The 13620-nt window shown below is 43.1% G+C and overlaps 1 protein-coding gene across 1 annotated transcript in view; it reads left to right on the forward strand.

Moving 5' to 3' along the window:
• Positions 1-12902, forward strand: part of prodhb (proline dehydrogenase (oxidase) 1b) — a 139002-nt gene extending 126100 nt beyond the window's left edge. The window contains exons 12-14 of the mRNA XM_060907456.1: positions 1377-1475; positions 7374-7462; positions 12594-12902. Of these exons, the coding sequence (XP_060763439.1) occupies positions 1377-1475; positions 7374-7462; positions 12594-12784 (379 nt within the window). The 3' untranslated portion in view covers positions 12785-12902. The remainder of the gene's footprint in view (positions 1-1376; positions 1476-7373; positions 7463-12593) is intronic.
• The last annotated feature ends 718 nt before the right edge of the window (positions 12903-13620 follow it).

A 13620-nucleotide genomic window follows, 5' to 3' on the forward strand; every position in this document is an offset into this window, starting at 1 on the left:
TTTTTTTGCTAACAAACTGCTAATAAGGTCAACTTCACGAGTTTTCGGACTTTTCGTCAGAATCGTGTCTCCTCTCGCAGTCCTCACCCAATTCCATCCGATTCTGATCGATGTTTTGGGTAGATCTTCCCTCGAGGGACAAAACTTGGTCGTTTGTTTGATGATTTTCTTGTTGTAAACAGTTTGTTTACAGCTTTTGTTTACTTTCAGTTAAATCGTATCTCCTCCCTCAGTTCTCACTGGATTTCAGTTCTGATTGTTTTATTTGAAAGAACTAGTCATTCTGCATAAAATTTGGTCGTTGTATTATCAAGTTTTTGCAAACAAATTAGTCATCAGGTCAACTGAACACGTTTTCTTTTGACTAGAATTGTATCTCCTCTCTCATTTGTCATGCGAATTCAGTTCTGATCGATGTTTTGAGTAGATCTTCCCTCGGGGAACAAAACTTGGTCGTTTGTTTGTTGATTTTCCTGTTGGAAACAGTTTGTCGTGGAGGTTGGTCCTCTCTCACATCGTCACGTTTCACTTCTGTTTGATGTTTTGATGGTCATGGTTGTTTTGATGGCAGGCCAGATGAGCTACTACGTCCTTGTCAAAAGTCAAAGTCCCTTCCCACGCCATGTGGCACGTAGGGTGGCGCCAATCTCCGTTTCCGTAGCCCTCGGCCTCTTGCCTATTACGTAGCTAGGGTTACAGTGGGGGGGCTAGGCCTCTGGTAACCGTGAGAGTTTGACTCCCCACTCGCATCTGTATTGCAGCGTGCCTTGCCAGACAGCAGTAGGAACCTCTTTTTTTTTTTTTTTTTAATATGGTCTTTGGTGGTGGCACGGTGGTGTAGTGGTTAGCGCTGTCGCCTCACAGCAAGAAGGTCCAGGTTCGAGCCCCGTGGCCGGCGAGGGCCTTTCTGTGCGGAGTTTGCATGTTCTCCCCGTGTCTGCGTGGGTTTCCTCCGGGTGCTCCGGTTTCCCCCACAGTCCAAAGACATGCAGGTTAGGTTAAATGGTGACTCTAAATTGACCGTAGGTGTGAATGTGAGTGTGAATGGATGTCTATGTGTCAGCCCTGTGATGACCTGGCGACTTGTCCAGGGTGTACCCCGCCTTTCGCCCATAGTCAGCTGGGATGGGCTCCAGCTTGCCTGCGACCCTGTAGAACAGGATAAAGCGGCTAGAGATGAATGAATAAATGGTCTTTGGTATGACCCAACCGCAAGTAGAACTTGCGATCTCCTGATCGAGAGGCGGACACGCTAACCACTAGGCCAACTCATGGTGCTACTACGTCCTTGACGTTCTGTTAAATGTCACACTATGTAGAAGGATAAGTTCGTTTAAACTGTTAAGTAGTTTTTCACACATGCTACATTTCTGCAGGTGTCTGGACTATGTCCTGGAGGACATCGACAAGAACGGGAAAGCCAATGTCATGGTGGCATCACACAATATAGACACTGTGAAACACACAATCCAGAGGTAAGGAACGCAATCTCTTGTACACACACTGGCACATCAGGGACGGACAAATCATTAGCCCAGGTACCTGGGGCAAGCGGATCATGTGTCCAAGCTATTAGCTTTTCACTTGTAGTTAGACAAGTCGGCTCAGCATGATGCTTACAGTATACAAGTTTTTTTTTTTTCCTTTAACCCATTCACATCAAACAGAGAAACAACCAACTCCCTAATGATTTTTGCAAAAGAGCTTGTTGTTGATATTGTAACAGATTCCTCATTTTGTGTCACAGTTCCCATGGCAACAAGCAACCCTTTTTGTAAACCAAATATTCTGCATCTTCGCTGAGTGTCTGGCGAATATTAAAATGTTGAACTTTACTGAGGTTAATCCATATCCCATATCTACCCCAGAATGCTTGTTTCAACTCCTAAATCATCAGAGTCATAATTATTTGAAAGAGATTAAAATCTGTTAGATGAACCAGGTTCCTTACAGCATGGCGTCTTTGCACAGGGAGCACATTGTGACTCAAACACAAATGCTCATAATACATGCACAGCTTCCAATAAGATAGTGGAGTTTGCATGTTCTCCCCGTGTCTGCTTGGATTTCCTCCCACAGTTCAAAGACATGCAGGTTAGGTAAAATACCCAGCCACTGGGGTTGTACAAGGCAGTGCATACTTAACGCCGGTCCCAAGCCTGGATAGATTGCGGAGGGTTGTGTCAGGAAGGGCATTTGGTGTAAAAACCTATGCCAAATCAAATATGTGGAACAGATCCACTGTGGCGACCCTGCACGTATGGGAGCAGCTGAAAGAAGAAGAAGAAGACGACGACGACGTTAATGTCATTTAGTAGATGCTCTTATCCAGAGTGATGTACAACATACCCAGAGCAGCCTGGGGGGCAGTTCAGGGTTAGGCACCTTGCTCAAGGGCACTTCATCCATTCCTGCTGGTCCAGGGAATCAAACCGGCGACCTTCTCCAAAGGTCCTTCTCCAAACTTTAGGCCGTGGCTTCCTATACATGCATCATAGCAGGGTGTAAGATGCAAGCTGGGACAGCGTACACCGAGAGGCATAACCAACTGGCTGGGATAGTGTACAGGAACATCTGTGCTGAGTACAAACAAGAAGTCCCCAAGTCCCAGTGGAACGTACCACCAAATTGGTTGAGAGCAACAGAGCTAAGATCCTTTTGGACTTCAAGTTCCAGACTGACAAGCAGGTGCTGGCTCACCAACCAGACATGGTGCTGGTAGACAAGGAGCAGAAGAGTATAGTTGTGATAGATGTGGCAATCCCAGCTGACAGTAACATCAGACAGAAGGAGTAAAAGCAGCTCGAGAAGTAGCAGGGACTGAAAGAACAACTGGAACAGATGTGGAAGGTTAAGTCCAAAGTGGTCCCAGTGGTCATAGGAGCATTAGGGGCTGTGAGCCCTGAACTGGAGAGTGGCTTCAGGAGATTCTAGGTACAACATCTGAAGTTTCTGTCTAGAAGAGTGCAGTCCGAGGAACGGCTGTGCAGATCCCTCAAGCTCTCAGGCCTCTGGTAGAGGACCCAAGCTCGAGAAAGACACCCACCACCATCACCATCAGGGCGTTTTATATATAAAGCTTTTTTTGTTTTCTGATTGAACAGTCAGTCAGATTATTAACACATTATTTGCAAACCTACCTAGCTACTGTCCAGATTTTAAATCTTACACGTGTGATGATAATCCATGACCCAGACCTGGCAACCATTTACGCATTTTGCACAAGAATTACACATTTTAACATCGGAGTACTCTGCCATGACTTACCACTCAAGGGTAGTTCAAAAAAGGATCAATAAACCAAATGACATGTGAGTCAAGAAGGATCGACAGTTGCGTAGGTGCTTTGAACTCTCAGATATTAACTGACCCCCTGGAAACCCCTTCCCTTCCCCCAGTCTCTTATTAGCTCATCCGGTGGACAGGTGATGAGTTTATACCATCATGTGTTGTCCGTCTGGCATCGTCTACGTTTCACGAAAATCGCTTCTTCTCTCTCAATCCTTCACCGATTTTTATTCTTTTTGGCAGGAAGGTAGGTCTGTCTAGGATGCATATAGCCTCCTATTTAAATTTTCATAATTGCAATTAATAATGAAGATATGGAGTAATTAAGCCCTAACGAGCAGTTTCCACACATCACTTCTTCTCCCTCGATTCTTCACCGATTTTGATTCTTTCTGGCATGAAGGTAGGGGTACCTAGGGTGCATATAACTTCTACCCAGATTTGCTTCATTACAATTATTAATGAAGTTATGGACAAATTAAGGCTTAATGAGCAGTTAAAAAAATAAAAAAAAATTGCTTCTTCTCGGTCAATTCCTCGCCGTTTTGGATTCTTTCTAATGAATAGGTCGGTATTCCTAGGGTGGATATCGCTTCTATATATAGCTTGTATATCGTGTATATAGCTTGCAACATTTATTGTGCAAGGTGGCCCAATTTAGATCGTTCCTTCTGGACTAGCTGGGGCCAGAGTGAGCTACGCTGTCATTGACGGTCTCGTTAGTAATCTCTCATCTCCTTTCAATTTTCCAGCTTGCAGTATTTGCCGACACCATTCCTCGCATTCTTCAAACTAAATAGTGGATGTTATAATGAATTATACGGTAATCTATCAGTACATATTCAACTTGGCGAACATCAGACACGTGTATATAGTTAACATCGGTTAGCTATGTTTATTACGTACGCCAGCGAATTATTATCTCAGCTGAAAATGGTGATCAGGGTACTGTTTTTGATTAAATGGGCCTAGAATGAAGTGTCAAACCGAACACATATCAATGGAAAGTGATTAAAAACACTGCATGATGCCTTCCCACAGCACTGGTGTGTGTGTGTGTGTGTGTGTGTGTGTGTGTGTGTATGCACAGGGTTTTACAGTAACCACCAGGCAAACATGGCATCATAATAGCATTTTAATCTTGATCAATCAACACACAAAAATATCTCTGGCCACATCATGTCAAAGCTACGATAAAAACATCGTACACTTTCAGAAAGTCCTTTATTAGACACGGCTTAGATACAGCTCTTCATTTCTTTTGTGACCTTGGCAAGTCCGGGTTTTGCACACACAGCTCTGTTATGTGCATTTTTTATTTTTTATTTTCCACAAAAATGTTCAACACTTGACTGGAACGCTTGAACACTTCATGAAGCTTCATCTTACCATCACTGCCTGAGATATTTCAGCACTGCATCAGAGGTATCTTGTCTTGTTTAGTCCAAATCACATCACCATGGTCTTTCTTTTGAACATTCAGGAAATTTTTTTTTCCTCCTTCTGGTGAGCAAACAGTACCACAGAGTATGTATTTCATTTATATGTAATATATACTGACTGGCCCCTTTATTAGGAACACCCATACAGCCACCTGCTGATCTGTTTTATGCAGTTCTCTAATGAGCCGATCCCTGACAGCAGCACGATGCGTCAAATCATACGGATACAAATCGAGAGCTTCAGTTAATGTTCACAATGTTCAACGTGGGAATGTGATCTCAAAGTGTGACTTTCTTTCACTGTGGCATGGGTGTTGGTTTGATTTAAGTATTTCAGAAACTGCTGATCTCCTGAGATTTTCACACACAAGAACAACAACAGTCTCTAGAGTTTACAGAGAATGGTGCGAAAAACAAAAAACGCTGAGCTGATTGAGCGACAGTTCTGTGGGTGGAAACGGCTTAAGAAAACGGCCAGGTTGATTTCAAGGATATAGTAACTCTTATCATAACTCTTGGCAACCGTGGTGAGCAGAAAAGCATCTCAGCATCTCATCTCATTATCTCTAGCCGCTTTATCCTGTTCTACAGGGTCGCAGGCAAGCTGGAGCCTATCCCAGCTGACTACGGGCGAAAGGCGGGGTACACCCTGGACAAGTCGCCAGGTCATCACAGGGCTGACACATAGACACAGACAACCATTCACACTCACATTCACACCTACGGTCAATTTAGAGTCACCAGTTAACCTAACCTGCATGTCTTTGGACTGTGGGGGAAACCGGAGCACCCGGAGGAAACCCACGCGGACACGGGGAGAACATGCAAACTCCACACAGAAAGGCCCTCGCCGGCCCCGGGGCTCGAACCCGGACCTTCTTGCTGTGAGGCGACAGCGCTAACCACTACACCACCATGCCGCCCGCATCTCAGCATGCAATAGAAAACAGAAGATCATATTGGGTTCCACTCCTGCAGCCAAGAACAGGAATCTTATGCAAGGCTGACACTTGCACGACTTTTGGCCACGATTTTGTCATGGCAAGTCGTGCCATTTTGGGGCACGAACTGGGAGGCTCCCGCACTGTTCACGACTAGTTCACGCATAGTTCACGACGAGTTCACGAATGCGTGCCCGTCCGCATTCACGAACTGGCACGACGAGTTCACGCATAGTTTGCGCATAGTTTACGCACTTCCCACATTGGCACGACGAGTTTGCGCAATTCGGACGGTGTCGTGCCGACTTGGGCACGCCATATAAAAAGGGGGCCTCCCCAACCCCTGGTCATTTTTGAATTGGCTGTGGAAGAGACAACATGCTGAATACCAGAGACACAATCATTGCAGAGAAGAGAAGATGCCAAACCTGGCAGCTGCTCTAGCCATTGTTGAAGAGCAGCAGAAAAGGCTGGAAGAGGCTGGTGATCTCTGGAATGGCGAGAAGTGTCCAGGAAGCCCTATATATACCCCCGCACCGACGCGAGCGCCACTGTCGCGCAGTAGTCGTGAACTGCTCATGAACTTGTCGTGAACTGCTCGTGCCATGCGCAAACTGTTCGTGAAGTGCGTAAACTAGTCGTGAACTGCTCGTGCCATCAATGCGTGACCGTGTCAGTGGGAAGGCACGGCCACGCTGCAACGCGCACCAATTCGTGAACATGTCGTGAACTACTCGTGAACTCGACGTGAGCTGTTCGTGAACTATTCGTGGCAGTTCGTGACAGTCGTGGCATGGCGCGCACTTCCACGCACTGGCACGCATCCTCCCACATCGTCCCGACGAGATCACGAACAGTTTGCGCATAGTTCATGACCCGGTCGCGAAATTTTGTCGTGACCAAAATTTTGAACATTTCAAAATTCTCATCCCGACATGGCACGCAGTCACGACGGGTTTACGCACACTTCACGCCAGTTTACGACTAGTTTGCGCACTGGCACGACTCGAGTCGTGCCAATGCGTGCCACGGAATCGTGCAAGTGTCAGCCTTGCATTAGAATCAAGAACGAGTTCCTATTAAAGTGGCCAGGGAGTGTATATAGATATGGTGAAACGCATGCTCTAGAGATAGAACACACACACACACACATTAACTTGACACCAGATTTGTAATGGAGGTGAAGTGGAATACATGGAATGCTGACCTGACCTCAGTCCAGAAGGATGCGCTCCACTACACACACACACACACTCTCTCTCTCTCTCTCTCTCTCTCTCTCTCTGTGTAGTAGTTAAGCCTAAGTCTTAGCAATCAGATCCTACAATCCATCACCCGCGGCAGCTATTAGATCAAACAATTTCCAAAATAAGGCCAGTGATTGATGCTCCCTGGTGAGGGAGTTATAGTCCGTAGGAAAAAAAACGCTGTCAAGTAATCTTATTAAACGTGGTGCCATTATTCCTTTAGGGTTCCACTCCATTTACCAGAGCACATGTCAATGACAAAGTCCAAAGTGTTTACAGAACCCTGATAAAGGCTGCCACTCTGACTCCTCTATGCAGTAAAATGAGCGTTAGTCATTTCACGTACGAGGACAGATGACGCCTCGTGAGTCCAGCGGTGTTAATGTGTGTAATAATCTCATCCCTCTGCTTGTTTTTGCTCTCTAATTATATTATATGCTGATTATTTTTTATAGGATGAGTGAAATGGGACTCGCACCAACTGACAAGAAGGTGTATTTTGGTCAGCTGCTTGGGATGTGTGACCAGATCAGCTTTCCATTAGGTATAAATATATATATACACACACACGCGCGCGCACACACACACACACACACACACACACACACACACACACAAATGCAAACACATATACTAGTGCATCTCAAAAAATTAGAATACCATGAAAAAGTTCCTTTTTTTCATAATTTAATTCAAAAAGGTAAACTTTCATATATTCTATATTCATTACATGTAAAGTGAAATATTTAAAGCCTTTTTTGTTTTAATTTAATGATTATGGCTTATAGGTCATGAAAATCAGAAATCCAGTAGCTCAAATTATTAGAATATTCCCTAAGATCAATCAAAAAAAGGATTTACAATACAGAAATGTCCAACTTCTGAAAAGTATATTCATTTATACACTCAATACTTGGTTGGGGCTCCTTTACCATGAATTACTGTATCAGTGCGGTGTGGCATGGAGGTGATCAGTCTGTGGCACTGCTGAGGTGTTATTGAAGCCCAGGTTGCTTTGATAGCGGCCTTCAGCGTATCTGTATTTTTGGGTCGGGTGTTTCTCATCTTCCTCTTGACAATACCCCATAGATTCTCTATGGGGTTCAGGTCAGGCAAGTTGGCTGGCCAATCAAACACAATAATATCATGGTCAGCAAACCATTTGGTAGTAGTTTTGGCACTGTGGGTAGGTGCTAAGTCCTGCTGGAAAAGAAAATCAGCATCTCCAAAAAGCTCGTCAGCAGATAGAAGCATGAAGTGCTCTAAAATCTCCTGGTAGATGGCTGTGTTTACTTTGGACTTGATAAAATACAGTGGACCAACACCAGCAGATGACATGGCACCCCAAATCATCACAGACTGTGGAAACATCACACTGGGCTTCAAACACCTTGGATTCTGTGGCTCTCCACTCTTCCTCCAGACTCTAGAACCGTGATTTCCAAATTAAATGCAAAATGTACTTTCATCTGAAAAGAGGACTTTGGACCACTGAGCAACAGTCCATTTCTTTCTCTCCTTAGCCCAGATAAGACACTTCTGACATTGTCTCTGGCTCAGGAGTAGCTTGATATTAGGAATGCGAAAGTTGTATCCCCTTTCTTGAAGATGTCTGTTCGTGATGGGTCTTGATACACTGACACCAGCCTCAGTCCACTCCTTGTGAAGCTCTCCCAAGTTCTTGAATCAACTTTTCTTGACAATCCTCTCAAGACTGCGGCCATCCCTGTTGCTTGTGCACCTTTTCCAGCCACCCTTTTCAGCAATGACCTTTTGTGGCTTACCCTCCTTGTGGAGGGCATCAGTGATCGTCTTCTGGACAACACTCAAGTCAGCAGTCTTCCCCATGATTGTGGTTGTGTGTATTGAACTAGACCGAGAGATACACTGTGTTCATACTGTTTTACTCAAACTTGAAATGAAATATTCTAATATTTTGAGATGGTTTTTTTAGTACTGTATGCCATACTGATTAAAATTAAAATAGAAAAATTCTTGAAACATTTTAGTTTATGTGTAATGAGTCTATAATATATAAAATTTTCACTTTCTTAAATAACTGATGGAAAATATTGAACTTTTTCACAATATTCTAATTTTTTGAGATGCACTAGTACACTCTTTATAAATCTGGTAGCTTTAATTGTCCTTTGCAGCAGCATCGGTTTTAAAGGGACAGTCCGTCAAAATTCTAATGTGCACAATTTTCCATTTACTCCAAATGGATTTGATCAACCAAGACATGTTTGGTATACGACTGTTGTCTCAATGCTTCTAGATTACAATCTTCTTAAATATTGCGGTCGAAGTGAAAATGTACTGCTTTTAGCCTTTAAACATCTGCACATACCACAGACACAATGTCCACATTAGTATTTGGAGAATGTACTATGTCTAATATCAAAATTTTTTTAATGACTTGGACTTGACTCGGACTTGAACACTAGAAACTCAAGACTGGACTCGGACTTGAGGTTTAGTGACTCCACTACAGCACTGGTTTAAAATGGCTCAACTCACAGCACAACATGACACTTTGTGCTCATAAATCTTTTTTTACATGATCTACAGCTGGTGCTGGGTAACGAGAGTGTGTGGCATGGCTTAAAGCAGAGATTTTAGACAGTGCAGCCACACACACACTTACCAGTCATACCCACTTTACTGCCAATTCTCTTCCATACAGCTTCCTTTTTGGCTGTGTTTTTGTACAGCTCGTGCTTTTTGTCATAAAGCATGGGATTCTTTGACGCTTCAATAATCAGCTTGTCCTCCACTGATACAACAAGGATGTACAAAGGGTAAAACAGCACGTGCTCAGACAACGTCACATGTAAACGATTACCTGATTGGTCAGATGTTTTATCGGATCAGGTCCAGGCCTGGAAAAAATCATTCCAGAAGCAATCTCACTGATACGGATAAACCCAGGCCTGGGCTATAGGGATCGTTATCAGTCTGGTGTGAGCACCGACCACATAAACTGCAGGGGTCTGGTTTATTTATACTCATCATTAAAGTTGTCAGTGTTGTGGGACCGAGCCCTTAGTCCTTTAGTCTGGTCAGTTTTCTCACCTCCTCATCTGTACACTGCTCAAACAGAGCAGCTTCCAAAGCTTCGGCTTTCATCTTAATCCCACCAAAGCCATCGCTCTTCATCGTGTAGATCGCAAGCTGGCCGAGTTTAGTCTCTGCCGTAACTCAGCAAGACTGTCGTATCGCTGGAAATTTGAGTACAGCGAAATATTTCTGCATAAATACGACCTAAAACATCATCAGATTTTCACACAAGTCTTAAAAGTAGATAAAGAGAACCCAGTTAAACAAATGAGACAAAAATATTATACTTGGTCATTTATTTATTGAGGAAAATGATCCAATATTACATATCTGTGAGTGGCAAAAGTATGTGAACCTCTAGGATTAGCAGTTAATTTGAAGGTGAAATTAGAGTCAGGTGTTTTCAATCAATGGGATGACAATCAGGTGTGAGTGGGCACCCTGTTTTATTTAAAGAACAGGGATCTATCAAAGTCTGATCTTCACAACACATGTTTGTGGAAGTGTATCATGGCACGAACAAAGGAGATTTCTGAGGACCTCAGAAAAAGCATTGTTGATGCTCATCAGGCTGGAAAAGGTTACAAAACCATCTCTAAAGAGTTTGGACTCCACCAATCCACAGTCAGACAGATTGTGTATAAATGGAGGAAATTCAAGACCAGTGTTACCCTCCCCAGGAGTGGTCGACCAACAAAGATTGCTCCAAGAGCAAGGTGTGTAATAGTCAGCGAGGTCACAAAGGACCCCAGGGTAACTTCTAAGCAACTGAAGGCCTCTCTCACATTGGCTAATGTTAATGTTCCTGAGTCCACCATCAGGAGAACACTGAACAACAACGGTGTGCATGGCAGGGTTGCAAGGAGTAAGCCACTGCTCTCCAAAAAGAACATTGCTGCTCATCTGCAGTTTGCTAAAGATCATGTGGACAAGCCAGAAGGCTATTGGAAAAATGTTTTGTGTGCGGACGAGACCAAAATAGAACTTTTTGGTTTAAATGAGAAGCGTTATGTTTGGAGAAAGGAAAACACTGCATTCCAGCATAAGAACCTTATCTCATCTGTGAAACATGGTGGTGGTAGTATCATGGTTCAGGCCTGTTTTGCTGCATCTGGGCCAGAACGACTTGCCATCATTGATGGAACAATGAATTCTGAATTATACCAGCGAATTCTAAAGGAAAATGTCAGGACATCTGTCCATGAACTGAATCTCAAGAGAAGGTGGGTCATGCAGCAAGAAAACGACCCTAAGCACACAAGTCATTCTACCAAAGAATGGTTAAAGAAGAATAAAGTTAATGTTTTGGAATGGCCAAGTCAAAGTCCTGACCTTAATCCAATGGAAATGTTGTGGAAGGACCTGAAGCGAGCAGTTCATGTGAGGAAACCCACCAACATCCCAGAGTTGAAGCTGTTCTGTACGGAGGAACGGGCTAAAATTCCTCCAAGCCGGTGTGCAGGACTGATCAACAGTTACCGCAAACGTTTAGTTGCAGTTATTGCTGCACAAGGGGGTCACACCAGATACTGAAAGCAAAGGTTCACATACTTTTGCCACTCGCAGATATGTAATATTGGATCATTTTCCTCAATAAATAAATGACCAAGTATAATATTTTTGTTTCATTTGTTTAACTGGGTTCTCTTTATCTACTTTTAGGACTTGTGTGAAAATCTGATGATGTTTTAGGTCATATTTATGCAGAAATATAGAAAATTCTAAAGGGTTCACAAACTTTAAAGCACCACTGTGTGTGTGTGTGTGTATATATATATATATATATATATATATATATATATATATTACACACACACACATACACACACATCATCTCATGTCATTATCTCTAGCCGCTTTATCCTGTTCTACAGGGTCGTAGGCAAGCTGGAGCCTATCCCAGCTGACTACGGGTGAAAGGCGGGGTACACCCTGGACAAGTCGCCAGGTCATCACAGGGCTGACACATAGACACAGACAACCATTCACACTCACATTCACACCTACGGTCAATTTAGAGTCACCAGTTAACCTAACCTGCATGTCTTTGGACTGTGGGGGAAACCGGAGCACCCGGAGGAAACCCACGCGGACACGGGGAGAACATGCAAACTCCACACAGAAAGGCCCTCGCCAGCCACGGGGCTCGAACCCGGACCTTCTTGCTGTGAGGCGACAGCGCTAACCACTACACCACCGTGCCGCTATATATATATATATATATACACACACTTTTATTTTTTCTTCATTGCTATTGTAACTGTGCTAGGAACAACAATGCCGTGTTGTGACTTTAGCGTATTGTACAACATTTAACTTACAGAAATACAGCACCAGAAATCACCAAACACATCAGAAATATTACAAAATAAACATATTTCATGTGTTTCGTGGTGGAAGTTTCCTTCCTTTAGTGTAACTCGAAAGCCAGGCTTAATACACGTCATCTTGACTTTGACTAAAGCTGATATGAATTGACTAAAACACGTTTTTTAATTAAATTACATATTCTGAGTTTCTGAGCATATCTGGGCTGGTTCTACAGGTTTGTTTTTCTTGGTGTGTGTGTGTGTGTGTGTGTGTGTGTGTGTATGCACGCACGCACGTGTGTATAGGTCAGGCAGGCTTCCCGGTGTACAAATACGTACCGTACGGCCCGGTGAACGAGGTGATCCCGTACCTGTCTCGGCGCGCTCAGGAGAACCGAGGCATGATGAAAGGAGCAAGGATGGAACGAAAGCTACTATGGAAAGAGCTTATACGCAGACTGACTCATGGAGAACTGTTCTACAAACCCTGTCTGTAAAAGCCACACACTCCTGCTGTGCTTTACTCCGGACTCAGACAGTTCCTCTGTCTTTGCTTTTCTAATTTAGACACCTGAAGAGTTTGGTTGCAAAATGCAATAAATCCACTGCAATAAACTGAGAATTTTATTTTCTTTCCCCAAAAAATTGGCACAATGAAAATCACTATTTTCTGTTTGAAATTTTTAAAATAACACTGTGAGGTTGTTAGAACATGTAAATATAGATTTTGATTTTGACAATTATAATTTTTTTTCCAAAATGCAATATATCTGTTACAGGTCTGAATTGTAGGTCAGGTGGAATTTTTCAACTGAGGTTAGAATTTTTAACCCGGTTCATAATTTGCGACTTGTATTATGGAGACTTACTATATTTAGGTTTAGGATTTGGGAAGACTTTGTATTTTAAACTACTTTATGATGTAATAAGACTGGACTCATTAATACATTCAAAATATATATCACACCTTCCATTGCAATTGTGGCTGGTCTCGTAGTTAAGGTGTTGGGTTAAAAATCAGAAGGTTCCAAGTTCAAGTATGAAAAAAGTTATTTAAAGCTAAATAGATACTGTGACTAAAGTTACAGTGATTTGCGCTAGCTCTTACAAACCGGGACGTCTAGTTACCATACCCTATAGATCCGGAACGTTAAGAAATACAGAAAGACGCTTAGTGAGGAAAAAAAGCGTGTTTTTCATGGATCATTCTGGTTTGATGATCCAGATCAGTACCAAAAGTCATAGCAACATAATTCAGCCCAGAGGTATTCATGTGAAATTTGGTGATGATTGGTTGAAAATTGAGGGAGAAAAAGCATCCTAAAAAATGATA

Source organism: Neoarius graeffei, chromosome 24 (genome assembly GCF_027579695.1).
Source record: "Neoarius graeffei isolate fNeoGra1 chromosome 24, fNeoGra1.pri, whole genome shotgun sequence".
NCBI lineage: Eukaryota > Metazoa > Chordata > Actinopteri > Siluriformes > Ariidae > Neoarius > Neoarius graeffei.